Below are 23,216 nucleotides of genomic sequence, written 5' to 3'. Positions count from 1 at the left end.
TGATATGACAGCTTGCATGGTGGAATGCTAAGAACTGCTGATTTCCATTACGTGCTATATAACTTAACATTTGAATCTGATGATTGCATATAGCGCCGTCTTGTTTAATGTGCGCAAGAACATGCAGGTGGCCAGTTGCTGAGTGCTACAACGCACATTTTAAAAAAAGAAAGAGACAAATATATGTGACGTTTTGAAGAAATCATTTTATGACGCGAATAGTACCAATCAGAAAACATCATCGAAGTAATGCAATATTATTTGAAAACGAACAGCGTCAGGTTGGGTGTGAAGTTATACTGGCGCTGTTTGAGTCAGATCAGAAGCTGAATAAGCTGAAAAAGCTCCTGTTCTGACTCTAAGTAAAAAAGCATGAATTAATCAACAGAAATAACCGCGATTGACATTTTAAAGTTAACGATTTACAGTGCATACCAATTTATAAATTTAATGTCCGTTTGAGGAAAAAAAAAACACTTTCTTCAAAGCTGGGAATCGAACTCGCGTCTCCGTGGCACAGTAAGGCAGTGGTGCTCCAAGTCAGCAAACCGTCCTTATAACTTATTTTTTTTCAAGATCCATAACACACAGACAGACAGAGCACTGCGTAATACAGAGACAGACAGGCAGAGATATACAAACAAACAGGGAAGGCACATGTACTGAAAGAAAAAGCACTGAATAAGCTCACCCGCTCTAACATCACCCCTCCCCCCGATCTGACTCTCTAAGTAACAGCGCAAGTACAGACGCAAATCAAGTGCATGTGTGTACTGTATAATATTAACAAAAGAGCAGCTTACTACTGAAAACAGCAAATATAGGAGTGAGTGGGGATCGAACCAGTACTCTTGATCACACTTGGTGATATCGATCGCGGTTATTTCTGTTGATTAATTCATGCTTTTTTACTTAGAGTCAGAACAGGAGCTTGTTCAGCTTATTCAGCTTCTGATCTGACTCAAACAGCGCCAGTATAACTTCACACCCAACCTGACGCTGTTCGTTTTCAAATAATATTGCATTACTTCGACGATGTTTTCTGATTGGTACTATTCGCGTCATAAAATGATTTCTTCAAAACGTCACATATATTTGTCTCTTTCTTTTTTTAAAATGTGCGTTGTAGCACTCAGCAACTGGCCACCTGCATGTTCTTGCGCACACTAAATCAGACAGCGCTATATGCAATCATCAGATTCAAATGTTAACAGTTATATAGCACAGAATGGAAATCAGCAGTTCTTAGCATTCCACCACACAAGCTGTCATATCAACCGCCTACTGTAACTTGCTTTCTTTTTTCTTCAGTTATAGTCTTGAATAAAAGTGCACTTGTTTTGTTATACTTTTACATCAACATATGTTCCTGTGTTTGAGCTACATGGACATGCTCAAAAAATACACGTATAATGCCACGAAAAGTGCATGCAGACACTTCAGTTCGCAAGCATTGGTACGACAATGCAGTCACAAGTACACTGCAGGGCTTTAGCGCGTCTTTATGTGAAAACAGCAGTATCAGATGGGGAGTGTCTGATGATTGCATATAGCGCTGAAGTTACTGCTCTTTACTATGCTTTCCTCTGCATGTCCCGGAGTACAAAAGAAACAGCATACAGCAACATGTGGGGACTGGCAATATTGGGGGGAAAAAACACGCGGTCGTATGTATCGTGATACACTGCAGAACTATAGCGCGTCTTTATGTAAAAACAGCAGTGTCAGGTGGGGGGCGGTAGGGATGGATCCTGAACGCGACTGAGACAATGAAAAGTGAATTTTAAAAAAATAAAGCTAACCTTTACAAATATCATAAATTACACCAGCTGTTACAGACTGAAATCAAATGTATGTTTTTATTCTAAAATAGTGAAAATAAGAACACTTCTCAAATGGGAGTTGTGCAGGATCGAACTCATGACCTTCAGATTTCCAGTCAGCGACTGATACTGTTACGCCACAGAAGCAGTGATAGTTCATTCATATCAATGTCTCATACTAAGGCGGGTTTTTTTGGCGGTGGCTTTTTTTTGTACCTTTTGTGAAAGTGTTTCTTTGATATTTGGACTTCGGGCTTCATACATTATATAGTTTATGCCTACATTTTGTCAATTGCTACTAGAATATATAACACGTTTCTGTTTTAACAATGTGTTTACACAGATTACTGTAGAAATGCAACACATATGAAATGCGTGTGTTTCAAATAACAATCTTATTATTTCTACTCTAAAACTCCACTTCACTCCCAGGTAATCAATCAAGGCAAGAGCTGGGAAAAGCCTGTTTACGTTCTAAGTCGTTGGGGGGATAGAATAGCCGGCTGCTGGCAGCTTGTCTTTATCAGTACATTTAGATGACAAAAGACGCTGGCGGAGAGGTGAGAAAGGTTTTAAGAAGCGATTTAAGGTGGGCCGGATATACGAGTTTTTTCGTAGGCTCTAGTAATTCTAGTGTTAAAGATCTGAATATTAAAGGCTAACATCAAAGGAAACATCTGTGTCAGAGCAGTTTTCATCCTGGACGGCTTTAAGATTCAGCAGTCGGGTTTATGCATGAATGTCAGGTGGATAGAGTCTCTCTGATATCTCTGTTGTCTCTCGGATGGACCATTCTGTATACCAAAAGACCACGTGGAGCTTGTACCTTGGGGTGCTAGACACTGAAAATTGATGAACTACTTTGAAGATCGACAGCCAGTCCCAGAGTCTTTTATCCTAAAAATATGTACAAGCAACTTATGTCATCAAGAATGCTTTTTTTTTCTTCAGTTACTTTTAGAAAGGAATTACTCCCAGCTAACATTTAAGTTAAAAACTATCTGGTCATTCTAATCTAAGAGTAGATAACAATGAAACCAACTGTACTTAGATTTATAGAACATAAAACAGGAAAATACACAACGTACATGGAATTTTAACTCCTTCACAGGGTATCACAGCACTGTGTATGTAATGTCCCAGAGTTCATTTACAGGTCATCTCACTCCAACTGAACAAAAAACATATAATCCAGCAGACTGAAGGTTGCTTTTAAAATAATACCTGCAGTTAAAGAATCCTGATTGTCTAATTCATAACACCATAAAAGATTTTTCAAAAACAACCAAAGCTTCTTGTTTTCATTCCCACTTGTAGTTTATATATGAAAAAGAGTTGAGTTGGAGTGAATTAGATGGATGAGCACATATGCTGACATTTTACTTTTGTTATAAATTGGGGGTGAGTGATATATAAGTGTTATCTGACCACTGACAAGGCACAACTGTGTGTTAAGATACAAGGTAAGTTAGAAAAAGTGCTTATAAATTCTTTTTTGACCATTTTTTTTAGGGGGTGGTTCAAATTTCATTTAAATAATGGCCTTTTTGCCCCCCTGCAAAAGAGAAGGGGATGCAAAGCAAACTATGGAAAGCAATTGTCATAACTTACATAACTCTTTTCATCATTTATGCTTTCATTTTAAAGGTCCCAATGAGCAATGAATTTGTTGGACATATTGAGGTGAGATTGAGGGGCAAGAGCTTTGAAGTTGAGAACAAGAAAAAAGTACTTATTACCCCAATGCGTTCAATGACCTTCATACAGACAGACAAGCCCATCTATAAACCAGGACAAACAGGTACCTGTCTTGTTCATTTAAAGGATTTATTAATTTTCTTGGTATACTATTTGTTCATGACTGGAGTTATATTAAGAACTCTTAAATACTTATGCACTGTGAAAAATGTATGTGGTCTGATCAAATTTCTCAAAATTCAGTTTGCTGAAAAAAAACCACAATTGAAGTTTAAATTACTATTTTCCATGTAAGTGGTTGAATAAGTAGTAATAAATCTATTAATTCAAGAATTAGTTTTGGAGTGTCAATGAAATTTAATAAGCACATCCACAAAACTGAGAGGTACAGTTCAAACCATTCCATCACATATCCATGTTATTCATACCATCATTCATTTTCTGAACCTTCTTATTCCAGTAAGGTGGGAGAGTCAACTGCGAACAAGATAGCAGACTATCAATAATAATACTTTGTTTCTTTTGCACACACACCAACAGTCCAAAAGTAAGAGTTGCCTGTTGCCCACACCTACATTTTTATAGCATGTTGAAGAAGACCAGTGTATTAGGGAAGAATTTATGCTGACATAGGAAAAAAGTTCCAAATCCACTTGCATAATAATGAGGCTGGGATTAAGCTTGGGTCTGTGGAACTGCAATCAAGTAGTAGTAAGCATATAAACATATAAAATAAAAAATCCCTAATTTTACAGTAAAACCTCAAAATGTCCAGGATATAATTGGGAAACTTATATAATGGAACTAGGTACCAGATTATTTTGTATTTGATATACAAAGCAAACAGGATGAAGTACAAAAAAGAAAAATATATTGACATATAATTATAGGAAACAACAAAATCTGTAATTAAAGTTTATTACTTCACTCTTTAAACAGTAGCAGATACATGGTTTGGCACTTCTCTTGTACACTTGACACTAATAAAGCATATATGAACAAAAATGCAAGTATAGACTTACATATTTTCCTGACAGAATTGTGTGTATTGTGAAAGAAAACCAGAAAGAACTGAAAATGTACTTATATTAAACAGCTCACACATAAAGCATCCTAGACTGGAAATAAAACCAGAAAACAGTCAATAGAAGAGAACAGAAGCATAAAGCCTAACTCATTTCAACTCTGTCCTCCTCCAAGTTAAGTTACTCACTGAATGGCATCTTCTGATGGGTGGTCCACTTTTATTTTGGATCCCCTAAAGGGGCGTAGCTTTACAGCGGAAACGGAAATGTGGTCACTTGTCCTCTGGCCGGCAAGCTCCTGAACTATGGATGGGAAAGGAGAAGTACAATATAGAACAGTGCTCCCTCTCTATTCAGGGTGCTACTGCCTACCATATCAGAGACTTTAAAATGTAACCAAGCGTTTTGTCTTAGTAGAGTTCTATATTACTCTACTTTCCCCTTTTGTACTTTGTAGTATATAACTTCTCCCCTCCTTCCCTTCCACATTTATAACCTCAGGCAATTACGTGTAGTAAAACACAAGTAGGAGTTAAGTGACATGATAATATTCAAAAATATTAACAATATGCAAAGTACAAGTGAATATTTTCAACCATAAAACCTGATAAATGCCGATATGTTGTTTCAGGTGCCACTCGGACTTGTTTGTTAGTTAAAATGCCTCTAGTTGAGGCATTATTTTTGGTCAACTTTCTTCAGAACAGGCCTCATGCCTGTCTCAATATGGCTGCTGAGCTGTGCTCTTCATTGTGTTGTCCTTTTCATGGAAATGGTGTGAGAGATGCTAATTCATGATGATGGTGTATGAAAGAAAGGATGGGGTAAAACAAGCAAATTTATAAACTCTCTTTCCAAACCTTAGAGCCAATAGGGCGTTGTGGAACTTAATGGGTTCTGATTTAAAACCAAAGAGGCAACTGTAGACCAATAGAATTCTGGTGCGACAGAATGGTTACACACCTGCCCCCAATACCATTTGTTAAGATGAAGCTTGCCAGCTAGGTAGTTGGCCTCCATGCGGGGATTGATTGAGAGAGTCCTGCAGAGAATCACTTGGCAAACTGGCTTTAGGCACTCCCCCCAAACCTGTCATAAAATTACAAAGACTCAGTCCTAAACACTGGTTGGGAAGCTTAACCATCAAACCATTGCTGTTCTTATCAATAATGTATCACTTTTATGTAACATCCGGAAGCACTTTGGATGTCCCTAAACTGTGGCTTGGAAGCAATTCCAGGTGAAGTTGGAGGCAAAACAATAGGCCTTGCTAGGCCCTCAGTGCACTCTGGCAGCACCCACGGAACCCAACAGGGTCGATCAACTCCATTTCCCATGATGTCCTGTGGGAATCAATGGCAATGCTGCAACCCAGGGAGGCTGCCATCTAGCATTCCAGGGGAGATAATGCCCTGCACAAACTGTCTTCCCCACTCCTTCCACACTTTATATATATACAGTAATACCTTGAGATACGAGTTTAATTCGTTCCGTGACCGAGCTCGTAAGTCAAAATGCTCGTATCTCAAATTAATTTTCCCCACTGAAATTAATTGAAATGAGATTAATTCGTGCCAGCCCCCAAAAAAACATCCCAATTTTTTGTTAAATGTTTTCAACATAAGAAAAATGTATTTATAATTAACAAATGTTGTATACAAACAAAATAAAACCTAATACATAAAAGAGAATCTAAAGAAATAAACGGACATTGGCAAAGCCGATTAGCGTATTGTAATGTTTTTTTCTTTCACTTCACTTTTGCTTAACTTAATTTTCTTCTTCACTAGTTTTTTTCTTTTTTGCTACGCTTTCGTCACTTTCATTCGCAGGGCATTTCAATAGAAACCTGTCCAAGGAGCTTTGTTTAGTCCTCCTCTTTAGAATGTTTCTGAAATGAGTTAGCAAGTATCATTAAATAGTGCGGCTGCACGTTGTTTCTTTTCAATAAAGTCAGGCGTTAGGCAAGTGACATTAAATAGCGCGGCTGCACGTTCAGTTTCTTTTCAATAAAGTCAGGCGTTAGGCAAGTGACATTAAATAGTGCGGCTGCACGTTCAGTTTCGTTTCAATAAAGTCAGGCGTTAGGCAAGTGACATTAAATAGCACGGCTGCACGTTCAGTTTCTTTTCAATAAAGTCAGGCGTTAGGCAAGTGACATTAAATAGCGCGGCTGCACGTTCAGTTTCTTTTCAATAAAGTCAGGCGTTAGGCAAGTGACATTAAATAGCGCGGCTGCACGTTCAGTTTCGTTTCAATAAAGTCAGGCGTTAGGCAAGTGACATTAAATAGCACGGCTGCACGTTCAGTTTCTTTTCAATAAAGTCAGGCGTTAGGCAAGTGACATTAAATAGCGCAGCTGCACGTTCAGTTTCATTTCAATAAAGTCAGGCGTTAGGCAAGTGACATTAAATAGCACGGCTGCACGTTCAGTTTCTTTTCAATAAAGTCAGGCGTTAGGCAAGTGACATTAAATAGCGCCACTGCACGTTCAGTTTCTTTTCAGTAAAGTCAGGCATTAGGCAAGTGTCATTAAATAGTGCGGCTGCACATTCAGTTTCTTTTCAGTAAAGTCAGGCGTTAGGCAAGTGTCACAGGTGTCTGGTTACACTTATAGGTAATCTAACTTAGACACCATTAAAATATCCGACTACGCCACCCAGTTTTATTAAGAGACTGGGAATTCCTGAAATTTACCAATAATAGCACACAGGTTTCTTTAAATTGGGCGGTGAGTAAACACACAATGAAAGACACAACAGTAATTTAGAAAAATGCAACAGTAAGTTCTATTACACAAAACAATATAAGGTACATTAAAAAGATAAACGAACATAACAAAAACTAAACATATCAGGAATCAATTTCCCCTTTTTTAAAAAGGAAAATACACAGTCCACCCTCTAAAAGTCCATTAAAAACAAGAATTGGAGGATACAACCTTTAGTGGTGCAGAGTCCAGTTTGTGCACTGTGTTACCCCAACACTTAATTGTTCAACTGTCCATGGATGCACTCTGTTCCCCGGACACTCGTTCCCCTGCAGAAGTTGTGTCAAATTGTTGAATCCCTGTCAGCATCTCTTCGTTGTTCCTTTTTCTTCCACTCTGGGCTCCTTGTGTTGCTGGGACCTAGGCACGCCTCATTTCTCGTCTGTCAGCTTTGCTTGTTCCTCTCATGCGGCTTCCCTCTTTCGCTGGACCCACAACTGCCATCTCCTTGTGGAGCTGTCTCTTTCTCCCTGGAAGTAAATGTTGCCGTCCTTCTGCCTCACGTCGTGCCAGCCAGGTACCCTTGTCTGCCTGCGAGCCCCTGTGCTCTGTCCATATCTTGGCAGCGTTTTCTGTGGACTGTCCTCCTGACTTCTGCTGCCAGGAGTTTTTATCTACTTCAGTCCCTGCCATTATCAGTTCTGGACAATCAGATTAAACAATGGTACATCTGCATTTCCTGGGTTTAACAATTAATGAAAACACAAGTTAAAAAAGGAATTGTTACCAATCATGAATAAGTACAGATATGCTGATTAGAAACCAATATTTCCAAGTCAGGTAAATACAGACATCCTCCAAGGCCAAACTTCAAAGCGTCGACTCCTTTGCAAGACAGCAAATACTTACACAAACAATTCTGACACAATCAGTAAATGGATTATCCAGGATCCTCCAAGGAAGCAGCAGTTCTGTTATCACATGTGGTATTGTTTGTAAATCTCAACCAGCCATAAACTTCAAAGTGGTGACTCCTTTGCAGTACAGCAAATAAATACATCCTGCAGACAGCCTTTTAACTTCTCACCCCCCAGTCCCAACAATGGGTGCCTAATGGAACCACCCAGTGCACAAAAAAAAAATGTCCCCCTCTGACATCAGTGTCATTAAATAGCGCGGCTGCACGTTCAGTTTCTTTTCAGTAAAGTCAGGAGTTAGGCAAGTGTCAATAAATAGCGCGGCTGCACGTTCAGTTTCTTTTCAGTAAAGTCAGGCGTTAGGCAAGTGTCATTAAATAGCGCCACTGTATGATCAGTTGTAATTTTTTCAGGGTGTTTCTTTTCTTTAAAGTTCGAAACATTTTCCTACATTGCAAACACTTCCTTTATCTCACTTTAAGAGATAACCTCCTCCGCGATACCGATCTCCTGCAGAACCTCCGTATGTTGCTGCGTCTGTAGTTCCATCAACTCCTCTGTCGTCAGTTCCTCGGAATGTGCGGGGACAAGCTCTTTGATGGCTCGTATTTCGAATTTTGGCTTGTAACTGAAGACAAAAAATCGACCTAGTGACGGCTCCTATCTCAAAAAACTCATACGTTGGGGCACTCGTATCTCAAGTATCACTGTATATATATATATATATATATATATATATTATATTTTATATTGTCACAATAACAAGACATACTCAGATAAAGGTATCCTGGCTGCAAAGTCGTTTTTTTATCAAATAAACAGCACTGATGTGCATACAACTGAGTCCAAAACAAGACTGAGGAAATAGGGAAAAGGAGCAGGCTTTTAAAGGGGAAGACAGGAAGTGAGGTCATAAGGATCAGGCCCATGTTCTTTAGCCATTGGTTCGAGCCCAGACGTGACATCACAAGGGCCAGAGCCGGTAAGGTCTCCTTCCATTGGCTCGGTCCAGGAAATGACGTCAAGAGAGCCAGATGGAATCTCCCGGGAATGGTCCACAGGAAAGAGAGAAAAAAGGTCAGTGCACTCTGCCACCTCCCGGCATGCCTCAGAACTGCCGTCACTCAAGCCCTTTAGCTGCCTCCTATGCACACGTGTGTGACAAGGCCCCCCCTTAGCCCAGACCTGTCGGGTCGGGCGACCCTAACCGAGAGGTCGTGAACCCGAGAAAGAGCATCAGCTTTTGCATGGAGAGCGCCTCGGCGATGAATGAGCGAAAACTTATACGGCTGTAGGTCAAGAAACCACCAGGTGACCTGCGGATTCAACTCCTTGTGCAGGGCCATCCACTGTAGAGGTGCACGGTCCGTGACAAGAGTGAATTCCCGGCCCAACAGGTAGTACCTAAGCTGAGTAATCGCCCATTTAATTGCCAAAGCCTCCCTTTCCACCGCTGCATACCTGGTTCCCGGTCCAATAGTTTCCAGCTCAGGAACATGATGGGGTGTTCCATACCATCAACACTTTGGCTCAGCACGACCCCTAGGCCTGTTTACGAAGCGTCCGTCTGGAGGATGAAAGGCAAAGAAAAGTTAGGTGCCATCAAAATAGGTGCAGACGTAAGGGCCTACTTTAAGTCACCAAATGCAGCGCCTGTCTTCTCAGTCCATACCACAATATTCAGGGCCCTCTTCTTTGTTTAATCAGTCAAGGGTACCACTCTCTCCGAGAACCGGGGTACAAACCGGCGGTAGTACTCCACTAACCAGAGAAAGGCTTGAACCTGCCGCTTGGTTCGCGGATGGGGTTATTTCAAAATGGCATCTACTTTGGAGCTCTGTGGCCTTACGGTACCCCGACCCACCAGGTAGCCTAAATATTTGGCCTCGCTCAATCCAAAGAAGCATTTCTTGGGATTAATCTGGAGCCTGGCCTCACCAAGTGTCCGCAATACCGCTCGGACATGCTGTAGGTGTTCCCTCCATGTGCTGGAATAGATGACCACGTCATCCAGGTAGGCAGCACTCTATGAGTTACGAGGCCAGAGTACTTTGTCCACCAGACGCTGGAAGGTTGCTGGAGCCCCGTGTAACCCAAATGGAAGGACACGATACTGCCAGTGTCCGCTAGGGGTACTAAACGCATTTTTTTCCTTCACTTAATCCGTTAAAGGAACCTGCCAGTACCCTTTTGTCATGTCCAGTGTGGTCAAATATCGAGCCTGTCCAAGCCTCTCGAGGAGGTCGTCCACTTGTGGCATTGGATAAGCATCAAATTGAGAGACTTGATTAAGCTGACGGAAGTCATTGCAAAACCTCCAACTCCCGTCAGGCTTACTGACCAGCACAATGGGACTGGACCAGGGACTATAACTTTCCTCAATCACACCTAGTTCCAGCATGCACTTGATCTCAAGCTCCACTTCAGCCCTTTTTGCCTCAGGAAGACGATACAGGCATTCTCGGACAATAACCCCAGGCTCTGTCACAATGTTGTGCTCAACCAGAGAGGTCCTTCCTGGGTTCTCACTGACTACCTCCCGAACGGCCCGGATAACTGTTTCCAGCTCCTGCCGTTGTCTGGGACTTAAATCCGCACCGAAGTTAAGGCTAGCTGTGTGAGCGAAGAGTGAGCGGGGCTGGCCAGAGGAGGGATCGGGATCCCTGTCCTTCCACGGTTTCAGCAGTTTCACATGATAAACCCGCTCCTTCGGCAGACGATTGGGTTGACTCACCAAATAGTCGACGAGTCCCTTCCTCTCCTTAACTTCGTAGGGGCCTTGCCAATGGGGTTAGAGTGGGAGGTAGGCACTAGGACCATGACCCGATCTCCCGGGCGGAGCTCCCAGAGAGACGTGCCGCGGTTGTAATAACGGACCTGTGCTGCTTGGGCCTCTTCCATGTGACCTTTAAGGAGGGGTCGAATCTTTCCAAATCTATCGTGTAATTGCGCGATATACTTTAATATGTTTGTAGAGGGAAGAGCCTCTTCTTCCCATCCTTCTTTTAGGATATCTAATATGCCCCGGGGTTGTCGCCCATACAGTAATTCAAAAGGGGAGAACCCCGTGGAGGCTTGTGGGACTTCCCGATAGGCAAAAAGGACGAGGGGAGGAGCTGATCCCAGTTCCTTCCATCCTCGCTGACCACCTTGCGCAGCATTTGTTTGAGAGTCTGATTGAACCTCTCCACTAAACCGTCGGTTTGAGGAGGATACACCACGGTCTTTAAATGCTTTATTTTCAGTAATGTGGCAGTCTCCTTGAACGTCTCCGAGGTGAAAGGTGTCCCCTGGTCCGTCAAGACTTCCTTGGGGATACTCACGCGCGCAAAGACCTCTAGTAATTCCCATGCGATGGCTTTAGAAGTGGCTGAGCGCAACGGAACAGCTTCGGGGTATTTTGTAGCATAATCCACGAGGACTAGGATGTACTTGTGTCCTCGGGCTGAGGGCTCTAGAGGTCCGACTATATCGACCCCAATTCGATGTAAGGAAATGTCAATCAGGGGAATAAGAACGAGAGGAGCACGGTCCCTTCTTGGAATTTGTCGCTGGAAGTGCAAAAGCGACGAACCTCCTCATTGATTCCCGGCCAGTAGAAACAGAGCTTGATCCGCTCCAGGGTTTTTTCGGTGCCCAAGTGGCCACCTAGGAGGTGAGTGTGTGCTAACTCACAGACCTGCCGCCGGAAGGTCCGCGGGATTAGCAGCAGCCTTCTCTCCTGCCCGTCATGCATTGCTACGTGATAGAGAAGGTCGTTGTCTAACACAAAGTGAGGACCCTGTGGCATTGACTGGTTTGTGCGCTGGCCGTTGACTAGGACCACTGCATTTTTTGCAAATTTCAGGGAATCGTCACTCCACTGCTCCCTTTTAAAGGAAGCCGGCGTCTCTAAATTGGAATCATAAAAGGGAGAGAGGGTCTGGACCGACCTCAAGGGGTGTGGTTTCCTCCCGCTCCGCCGCGGCGCTGGTGGATGACGTGTCGGCATGTGGCGGCCTGGGAGTTGCCACGTCACTCAGGGCGACTGCTTTGTCTCTCTCTGCCGGCTGATTACACGGCGTGGAGGCAGCTTGAGACGGCTCATCCCCGTCCATAACTAGGCCCAAGTTAACCCCAGGAGTAGTATGTGACTCACCGCTTTTGATATTAGACCAGTCCCGCTCTAGTATCACCGGGTGTGGAGGATCAGGGAGGATCGCCACGGTTATTTTCTGAACTGATCCTCCGTAACTGATGACACAAACGGCGGTCCTGTACCAGCGGGTTTCTCCGTGGACACAGGTTATACTGGTCTTAAATTTCAACCACTTTTGCGGTAGCACAAATCGGCGGGTAACAATGGAAATGTTGCTGCCGGTATCAAACAGAACAGAAGTTTTATACCCGTTAACGATCACCACGCCTGTGTGTGGGACCGCCAACGGGTTTGTCAGAGCACACCAACCCCTCTTCCTCCTCCACCTGCATTCCACCTCATTCCCAAGCGGTTTGCGCACCCGCGCAAACTCTGGGTTGTACAGGGGGGGCTAGGTTTTGGGACGTACTCCGGTTGAGTTTGGCCAAGGGACGGTTCAGCTCCCCCAGATTGTGAGGCCATTTTTTGTCTTTCTACGAGCTCTATGAGCTCTGCCATGTTTCTGAATTGTCTACCCCAGACCGGCTGGGTGAAGCCCCAGGGTAGTGTGTCCAGAAGCAGATAGCAAGCCACCTGCTCTATTACTTGAAAGGGCTTGTTTTCCTGTGGCCGTAGCCACTGCCCTACCTTTGCCCATAGGGACCAGGCTTGTTGAGGGGTCGGCCGTTCTGGGTCAAACCTCCAGTTTTTCAGGCTACTCACCTGCCAGTCTGGGGCACCCCTAGGTGGGAATCGGGGCTCTGGCTTCACAGGGAGGCGGGCACTCTCCTCCGAGAGAGCATAAACAGCCCTCTTTGCCTCCCCCTTCCGAAGCAGCCCAATTCTGTGAGCCCCTCCTGAACACTCCCTGGACTGCCTAGGTTGCCTAGTGGAGCATGCCGGGAGCAGAGCCTGTACTGGGCCACTCCGAAACACGGGACACCCTCCCCGCCTGGAAAGTCGGCCCCGGTACGCTCCCACCTGGATGTGTTGCAGGTCCTGTCCCCTTCTCTTCCAGGACTTCTCGATCCTGCCGGCTACATCAATGTCACAATACTGAGACATACTCAGATAAAGTTTTGGGGCAGCCACCTGTATAATGTGGTATCCTGGCTGCAAAGTCATTTTTTTTATCAAATAAACAGCACTGATGTGCATACAACTGAGTCCAAAACAAGACTGAGGAAATAGGGAAAAGGGGCAGGCTTTTAAAGGGAAAGACAGGAAGTGAGGTCATAAGGATCAGGCCCATGTTCTTTAGCCATTGGTTCGGTCCCGGAAGCGACGTCAAGAGAGCCAGATGGAATCTTCCGGGAATGGTCTACAGGAAAGAGAGAAAAAGAGTCAGTGCACTCTGCCACCTCCCGGCAGGCCTCAGAACTGCCGTCACTCAAGCCCTTTAGCTGCCTCCCATGCGCACGTGTGTGACAATATATACACATTTTACATTTCTTTCAAATTGTAGAATTAAAGTATTGTCTGTGTGAGTCTCTGTGTAATGTAAGAAAGGCGCTATATTGTGCCCGACCCAGCATAGACTTGGCACTCGAAGAACGTATAAAATAAAAAGACTTTTTTTTCTTCAGCTGGAGGGCACGTCTTCCCCGTGAACCCCCCAGCCACAACACAGTCCCAAGCACTAAACACTAAACCACCACACTCCTCTCTCTTTCTCCTCCACAGCTTTGTCCTCCTTCCACCCGACTCTGGCCGTTGAGTGGTGGTTACTGGCTCCTTTTATGGCCCACCCGGAAGTGCTCCAGGTGCTTGATCACCTGTTTCCGGTTGCACTCCCGGGTGGGGCTGAAGATTAGTCCAGCTGTGCTCAGGGACCCATGACCACCCCAGACCCCAACAGGCCACCCCAGACCCCAACAGGGCTATGGAGAACTCCATCTTCCATGAAGCCCTGCGAGAGACTTGGCACTGCTGCAACCCAGGGGGGCAGCCATCCAGTGTCTAGGGGGAGGTACTGCACCGTCCAAGGTTGTTCCCCCTGAATACACATCGAAGGGGCATCCCTGGATGGTCCGCCACAGTAGTCTTATGTGAAAAGGCCGTGTACCAGACCTGACAAAAAGGCAAGGTTGTAGATTTTCATGTAGACATCCAATGTCAGCCAATATATTGCAATGCTCTTTTTCTCAACTACAATACCACGGTATGTATGTAGTAAAGATTTTAAATAGTAGTAATTATCAATTAAAGATTTTGGTTACAGTTTATTGATTGTCTTCAGTTCCATGTAATAGTAGTACATTGTTAACCACTTATGAAATAAATGAGGAATTAAATAGAAAATGACACCTTGTATTGACTGACTGAGTAGATGTCAACATGCAAGTTTTCTAGGCAGTTCAGGCTCCTTCTTCAGGCAAGGTATTTATACATGCATTGTGCTGTACATTTAATTTTAATTCATAAATTTGCCATTTTTACCCATCAATCTTAACTCAATAACCCACAATGACAAAGTAAAAACCTATTTTCAGAAAAGTTTGCAAATTTATTAAAAATCAAACTCTGAAATCCATCATTCATGTAAGCACTCAGACCATTTTCTGTGGCACTCCAAATTGTAGTTGGGTGCAACCTATTTGCTTTAATTATCCTTGAGATGTGTCTAGATGTTGACTGGAGACCACTCGTAGCATATCTAATTGATTCAGAATTGTTTAGAAATGCACAGTCATGTGTAAAAATAAGGATCCACAATTCGCACTGCCTATCAGGACAAATGACCATGCCATGAAGTCCAAGGAAATCCCTAGAGACCTCCGCAATAAAATTGTGCTGAGGCATAGATCAAGAGTATAAAACCATTTCTAAAACTTTGAGTGTTACCAGTAACACAGTGGCCTCAATAATTGGAAATTAGAAGAAGTTTGGATCCACCAGGACTCTTCCTAGAGTTGGCCATGCAGCCAATATGAGTAACCAGGCAAGAAAGGTCTTGGAAAGCAAGGTGACCAAGAACCAAATAGTGGCTATAACAGAGATTCGGAACTCCTCTTCTGAGATGGGAGAATCTGTCAGAAGGACAGAAGTACACCATCAATCAGGTGTGTATGGTACAGTGTATACTTCTGAAAAAAAAACCCAGAGAGAGTGATGAATGAAGCATGAAAATTTTGATTTGCATGAAGTTTTACAATAGTAAAGCAAACATTTATTTCTGTGGTGATTTCACAATTTGTGAAACTCATTAAAAAGATTTTTGGGGAGTTTAAGGTTTTCTTGGGAGTAGATAACAGGAAAAATTGCTCCGTTAAGATCTGTCACACTTGTTTATTTTTTCTTCAGAAATATTGTGTAAGAACGTTTCCACGCTCAAATTGAGATGTATAAAACCTAAACTTGGCGTAAAACCATGCACATTTCCACGGTACCTCATACCCTGGCGTACGCAATTTCTCTGCTCGGTTTTGCAGACTGGTGGCACCCAGAATCAAAGCAGTGCTACTGTTCCTGTGTGGTCATCCTTTCTTTCTTAGATCCACATTCCTGACGCGGCTTTATAAATACACTGAAACTAACTGCTGTGAGACTTGCCCGGACACCATCAGACTGAGACCACATCTTTATACAAAAACCTTTTATTTTCGTCCCGTTCTCCACACAACACAGCTCAGACCCACACAACTCACAGTGCTCTAGCCCCAGTCTCCCTTCTCCTGGGCCTTCTCCCGCCTTGTCCCTGGACCACCTCTCTTCTCTCTCCAGGAGCTTCGTCCTGCTCCTGCTCCCGACTCCAGCTCATTGATAGGAGGGAGGCGGCCCCATTTATAGTCACCCGGATGTGCTCCAGGTGGTTCCCGGCAATCTTCCTTTGACACGCCCCTGTGTGGCGGAAGTGCCGGCTGTCTTTCCGGAAGCACTCCGGGTGTCTCTTTTTTCTTCTTCCCCCCAGCCCTTCCTAGTGTGGCGGAAGTGCTGAGGTCCCAAGTCCTCCAGGCATGAGGACGCTCCCTGGCGGTCCGGAGGAGGCATGAGCCCTCCTCCTGTCCTTCTGGGCGTCCCGGCTGGGTACCACCCCCAGCCGCGTGCCACAGTGCTCCCTTACCAGCGAAGACTTGTCGGGCGGAGCGGCCCATCCCGCGAGGGCAGGTTCCCCACGAAGTGGGTCCACCGGCTCGTCCAGGGCCCGGTCCTGTAACATAAAAGAAAAGAGGGACAGAGACACTGCCTGGACGCGATCCCCTGGCGTCCCTCTGTGCTGTGCACTGGCTGCGCTCCCCCTGTCGACCGGCACCCCGCAACTTGCCTTTGTTGTGCCCTCTCCGCGGGTTCCATGCTCCTCTGGCTGGGACTCTTCGCCCATCAGAGGTCCCCACTGGCTTTGGGACTTCCCTCTGCACCCGCAGAGGCCTGCCCGTCTCCGTACGTGAGCTCACGGGCTCACGTCTCATTCTGTGGGATGACCCGGATTTATTCCTCGGGCCCTCCCCTTTTCTCTGGGGTGCCCTGACAGCTGGAGTCTCCCTATGGGAAAGGCAGAGACCCCTTGCTGTCTGCACCCGAGTGGACCAACACGCAGCTGATGCGGGCCCTCTAGCAGCCACTGCCAGAAAGTTAAAATGACGAATTTCAACCACAAGCTTACAGGCTATCATTTTAGACTGTTTCAAGGTCAATTATTACAAATATGCTGTGATTTTTAATGTTTGATCTTTTCACTCTCTGTGGACCTCTATCAGAGGGTAACAAATGATAAATTTCAATTACTACGGAGAACATTTAGGCTTAAAACATTTAAACTGAAGTACACAATTTAATATTTCAAATATTTGACACAACAGTTTTGTCTATTATGTGCTTCTTCCTCATGATAAAAATCATGAACATCACGAATTAGGGCAGTTCACACTATATTCTCACATTTTTTTGTTTCAGTTAAATTTCGTATTTTTGCAATGAATGAAGATTTTTTACCTGTCAATGAAAAGGTAAGAATTAAACATGTATATATTTTTAATTATTGGTAAGAAAGAATAAAAAGTTAAATCTGAATAAAAGACATTTGTTGTATAAGCTATTAACTTTTTCTTTTTACTTTTGTCATCATACTTTAAGGCAATGTATTAAATGAATACTACAATATTTGAATGTCACTAGTTATTTAAAATATGATGAGGTTGATTTAAAAATGATATATTAAATGATCCCATTTTTGTTTTGCAGTACACAACTGTGGAACTAGTGGTAAGTTAAAAAAATGATTTTCCTTTTAACAATTTCTTATCAATGATCTCTTCAAATATTCTGAGTTATTATTAAACTGATTGTTATCTGTATTAGGAAGGCAGTATGGTATAATGATAAAACAACATCCTTAAACTTAGGGTTTCCAAGTAAATCCTCACATCTGACTCACTGTGCAGCCCTGAGCAAGTAAATTAACCTTCCCATGCTGCTATTGTACAGAAATACATGCAAACGTGTGTATGACATTTCTAAACTTGTGACTTACCTTAATCACCAGAACATCAGAATGTATAAACAGATTTCACAAGAAAATGCCATATTTCCCAACTTATCTTATTAATCCATGCCCACATAACCTTGTAAAAGAAGATGTCCACTATAGAAAGTCACTATATAAAAAGTTTTTATTTCTTTATTTTTTGTAATTTTTAAAGTCATGTTTGTTCTGAAATTATTTAAGGTTTATTTACTATGGCAAAATAGTAGGCTCAGTTTTGAGTTATTTTCAGTAATGACTTAATAAAATATTTGGATTCTTAGGTAAATGTTCTACCATCTATAGTGTTCACCCTTCCCAAAAACCAGATCAAACAATAAAAATATCTTATGTATTTAAAATTAGATTGACAGCTCCATGGCACCATCTTGTTGTTAGTTGTATGTGGCCGTAATCATACTATTTATGCTAAGAACATCTGTTGCTGGTCATGTGATCAGATGTCTCTATGACTTTTAACATCATTGCATATTTCCTCTGTGGTGGGCTGGCGCCCCGCCTGGGGTTTGTTTCCTGCCTTGCGCCCTGTGCTGGCTGGGATTGGCTCTAGCAGACCCCCGTGACCCTGTAGTTAGGATATAGCGTTGGTTAATGGATGGATGGATATTTCCTGTTTAGCCTAATGGCACAGCAAGAATTTTATCCATGTATTAAAATCTTTCCAAAAACACATTGGATCGTGTTTAGTATTAATGCTATAAAAGGCTTAGGCTCCATTTACATTTTCTACCTTTATTGTTACCAAAAAAGTTACAACTATAAGCATTCAAATAAGGATTGCTTCTACAATCAGAACAATTTTATTTTTATGTTACTGGTTATTTCTAATAATTTTGGACATATGTATTTTGTTTTCCAACTTTTTATCATTATGCTGGTGACCCCATTTGTGTTATTGTGTTTTGGATGGTTTCCATGATTTTCTGACTGCATGATCCACAAGAAATGTGCTGAAGATAGTAGTTGGTTCTGCAACAGGTATTAAACAGTTCTGGGAATGCAGCTGGACAGATTAGAGTGCTGAATTCATGTAACATTCCCACAAGATAGACGCTATATGTGGTTGGGCATTATCCTGTTGGAAAAATGCATTGAGTAGGTCAACAATGACAGGTCACACAATGTTTGCCAGAATGTTCTTGATGCATTGTCACATGTCTTACTGCTCCTAACGAATGGAAGGAAAACTCAACCTCTAAAATTTCAGGTGAACGCCTGCTGTGCTGGCCACGCAAGTATCTCATTTGAGGTTCTTGGTCTGATTCCACTACTATCCATTTTATTTCCAGGCATACCTGTTAGACATTATTCTCAATGTTGTATGTGACATGATACCAGTCCACTGTAGTTTAGCCTTCATGACACAGCACTATTGCTGATGCAGTTAACATTCCCAAACAACCAGTTACAAATTTTGTTATGAACTGACAATCCAATGAAGGAACAGAAGGTGATAGTGCTGTATAAGTTGTATAGTTGTATAGTTACATAGTATGCCAAACCATTTTTGGTTGCTTCCTGGCTTCTATGATTGTTTCTCTAATAAATTTGAGGATCTGAAAATAACTAACACTATTATTATTGCATTATGATTATTATACAATATTTTAATCACTTATTTTCTGTTATCGTATTTTGTATCAGTGGTGTCACTAGCAGTGGTTAGTATAGGATTAGCCACCATTATCAGGTACATGTAAAGAAGTACCAATGTGAGTCATCACATAAGCTATTTTCCTTAAAGTAAAGGAACGCAATTAAGAAAGAATCTTCACTTTGAGAGTGAAATTTAGTTAACTAAGTAAACTTCATGTAGTTAACTATCACAGGAATTATAGGTAAAGGCATGGGCCTAAACTGACTCATTTAACTAATAGTTTTACTGTTTGTCATGAATTTTATACTAAATGGTTCACTAACTCTTGTTCTAGGATCCCCGTTCTAATCGAATTGGTCAGTGGCTTAACATTTCTACCAACAGTGGAATTGTGGACTTATCCTACCCCACAACTTCAGAAGCCCCTCTGGGAATGTACACTGTGACAGCATGGCAGGAACAGGGGTTCAGTAATCATGAAAAGTTTAAAGTAAAAGAATATGGTGAGATATATATATATATATATATATATATACACACACACACACATATGTACTGACTGAAATACTTGCCTTGCATGGGTATATTTGTATAATGAGTTAAACTAAGAAAGAAGATACAGTGATACTTTGGAATCCAAACTTCATCCGTTCCAGAACCTCGCTCGAGTTCCAAATTGTTCAAGTCAATTTTTCCAAATTGTTCAAGACAATTTTTCCCCTTTAAAATAATAGAAACTAGATTAATCCGTTCCTGGGTCCCACAAACTCGAATTTTAAGTAAAACATTAACAAATAATAATATTTGAATAAAAATGTAAAATTTAAAATTTTAAATATAAAAACCTGTATCTACCTTAAAAAGGAATGATAATGGTGCATGTGGAAGCTGGAGGAGGATGACGAGAGAGATTATTGCTTGGAAGGCCGAATCACCTTCCATTATAACATCAGGAAACTGCATTTCTGGTGGTTCTGGTGGCTGCATTCTTTGCCTTTTCATGCCCTTTGCTAAGGTACCACTTTTTCCTTACTACACTTTTTAGGACCCATGGCGAATACACTAAGTTGTTATATAAAAAATAACACAAAACAGGCACAAAAGCATAAAATTAGCAGCAAAAATAGCAGCAAAGATCACACGAGATGTTTTAACTACAGCTTCCAACAACAAACTGAACGACAAAATGTATGGGTGGCCTGAATGCTGGGGAAACATACGCACAAATACACACTAACAACATGCTGGGTGTTCGGATTCCAAAGCAGCGTTCGGATTCCGGGACTAAATTTGCTCTAATTTTTCGTTCGGATTCCAAGTTGTTCGAGTTCTGGGGCATTCAGATTACGGGGGCAATACTGTATTTGTGTTTTTAAAATGTTGTTCCATTTGCCAATGCTGACTGAAATGCAAGTATCCTATCTATCATCCACACCACCTCTTTGATAACTACCAGATTTTCTGTTCTTATGACTTAATTTTTTTTTTTTTGTGTATGATTGGATTCCATAATTGCTGTAACTCTTTGCTGGGTTGGAACCATGAATGCTACTTGATTTTATTTCCTGTTTGACTGTAGTTTCATGAAATGATGTTTAATTTATTAAACTACATGTTTTGTTAAATAATTCAATATTTGAACCACAGAAAGCATCTACAGTAGGAGGACTGGCTTATTAGGGTTCACAGTGATTGCTGCTGGTCTATGTGGTACTACAAGGGAGAGTACCAGTGGCATTCGATAAATGTTGCAAAGATGATACAAGATACAGAATTGGCCATTGACTATTACTTTCAGTTTAGCTGGAAACAAGAGGATTATATATCTGATTTCAGACTTTGCATAAGCACTGTTTGATGCTGTAGAAGGCAGCTCGTTAGGCTGTTGTTGAAGAAGAGAAATCTGGGAAAATACAAATACAGCTGTTTTCAGTTTTTTTTTAACATGTAATTTGTCAAATCTGTCAGTCAGATCCCTATGTTTTGAGGCATTCTATCCATGTGTGCAATACGCTGCTGGGATCTCAGTGTCCAATGTAAAGTCTTACTGACTGGGTTTGGGTGATTTTCAGGAAGTCCTTTGTTTCTGATGTTCCACCTATATCTATCTTCAAGCAGTGCTAATTTATCACAAACCATTTTGCATTCATTTTCTACAGAAACTGCTTTTTTGTCGGTGGCAGATGTTGTAAAAGTTTGTTTAACTTCTTCCAGGATTTTATCCTCAATTTTACTCATATTTCCCTGTATGTTAGATTAAAAAAAGTCTACAATACACTACTGCTAGACATCCATCCTTCGCAACAAATGGTGCCAATAAAAATTGTTATCCAAATTAGCTGAGAAGAAAACATGCCTGATGCAGTTGAAGAGATCCCACTTTGGCCTACGGAAAACTTTGTGTGAACTGATAACAGTGTCCTACTATAAATACCTAAATAAATATATATAAATATAAATACCTAAGAGTTCAGCTGGATGATAAATTAGACTGGACTGCCAATACTGATTCTCTGTGCAAGAAAGGACAGAGCCGCCTGTACTTCCTTAGAAGACTGGCATCCTTCAACATCTGCAGTAAGATGCTGCAGATGTTCTATCAGATGGTTGTGGCGAGTGCCCTCTTCTACGCAGTGGTGTGCTGGGGAGGCAGCATTAAGAAAAGGATGCCTCACGCCTGGACAAACTGGTGAGGAAGGCAGGCTCTATTGTTGGCATAGAGCTGGACAGTTTAACATCTGTGGCAGAGCGAAGGGCGCTCAGCAGGCTCCTATCAATTATGGAGAATCCACTACATCCATTAAACAGTGTCATCTCCAGACAGAGGAACAGTTTCAGCGACAGACTGCTGTCACTGTCCTGCTCCACTGACAGACTGAGAAGATCATTCCTCCCCCAAACTATGCGACTCTTCAATTCCACCAGAGGGGGTAAACGTTGAACATTATTCAAGTTATTGTCTGTTTTTTTTTTTGTTTTTTTTTTACCTGCATTTTTTATTACTCTTTAATTTAATATTTTTTGCTGCTGGAATATGTGAATTTCCCCCTGGGATTAATAAAGTATCTATCTATCTATCTATCTATCTATCTATCTATCTATCTATCTATCTATCTATCTATCTATCTATCTATCTATCTATCTATCTATCTATCTATCTATCTATCTATCTATCTATCTATCTATCTATTAGCCCTATTAGCTGTCAGCTGCTGCCTGATGATAATTGTATTCCCCTTGTTGTTTGGTTGCTCCCTTCCTTTACAACCTATCATCCTGATGTGCTAAATACAATTGCTAAATTTTAATTCGGAACAATTGCAGTACACCTGAAAAAGTCTGCAAAATCAATTTTTCATTAATGGCGAACAAACAAACAGACACAAAAATTACAATTTTATCTATAAAGAATTGCTTTGAATGTTGAGAATCATGAAGTCACTAATAAATTTTCTGTTCTGTTGGGTTGGGCAAGTAACTACACAAATCTTTAAATGGGCGCAGTTCCATCGCACCTCTTGTTCCAAACACTATCACCAACAGCTTCTAGACCACATCTCATAAGACAAGTAAAAGAAAGGATTGCAGGTTGACAGAAAGCACTAGACAAGATGTTAATATATGATCAACTGCTCACCTCTCACTAGCAGACAGTGTTGATGTACTTAAAAGACATATGATGACATAATGTTTTTCTGTTTTAGAGTATTTCTACAGTTATTAAAAATTCCTTTTTAAAACCTCAGTTCCATTGTTTCCTTATAATGGAGGCAAAAAGTCCACATGCATAAAAATCAGCATTACAAAAATCAAATGTGAATGTGGTATGGGGATGACTGACTTTCAG

At 41.9% G+C, this 23,216-nt stretch overlaps 1 protein-coding gene across 4 annotated transcripts in view; it reads left to right on the top strand.

Annotated features, from left to right (window-relative positions):
* The window catches only part of LOC114658184 (alpha-2-macroglobulin-like protein 1), a 271,971-nt gene that overhangs the window by 164,915 nt on the left and 83,840 nt on the right, over nucleotides 1-23,216 (top strand). Inside the window, exons 3-6 of one of the 4 annotated variants that reach the window (XM_028810276.2) lie at nucleotides 3,471-3,624; nucleotides 17,184-17,236; nucleotides 17,472-17,492; nucleotides 19,704-19,872. The exons of the other annotated variants lie outside the window; for them this stretch is intronic. Of the exons in view, the coding sequence (XP_028666109.2) occupies nucleotides 3,471-3,624; nucleotides 17,184-17,236; nucleotides 17,472-17,492; nucleotides 19,704-19,872 (397 nt within the window). The remainder of the gene's footprint in view (nucleotides 1-3,470; nucleotides 3,625-17,183; nucleotides 17,237-17,471; nucleotides 17,493-19,703; nucleotides 19,873-23,216) is intronic. 4 annotated transcript variants of the gene reach the window in all.

This window comes from Erpetoichthys calabaricus, chromosome 9, assembly GCF_900747795.2.
Source record: "Erpetoichthys calabaricus chromosome 9, fErpCal1.3, whole genome shotgun sequence".
In the NCBI taxonomy this organism is placed as follows: domain Eukaryota; kingdom Metazoa; phylum Chordata; class Cladistia; order Polypteriformes; family Polypteridae; genus Erpetoichthys; species Erpetoichthys calabaricus.
This window is presented reverse-complemented; position numbering and strand designations above follow the sequence as displayed.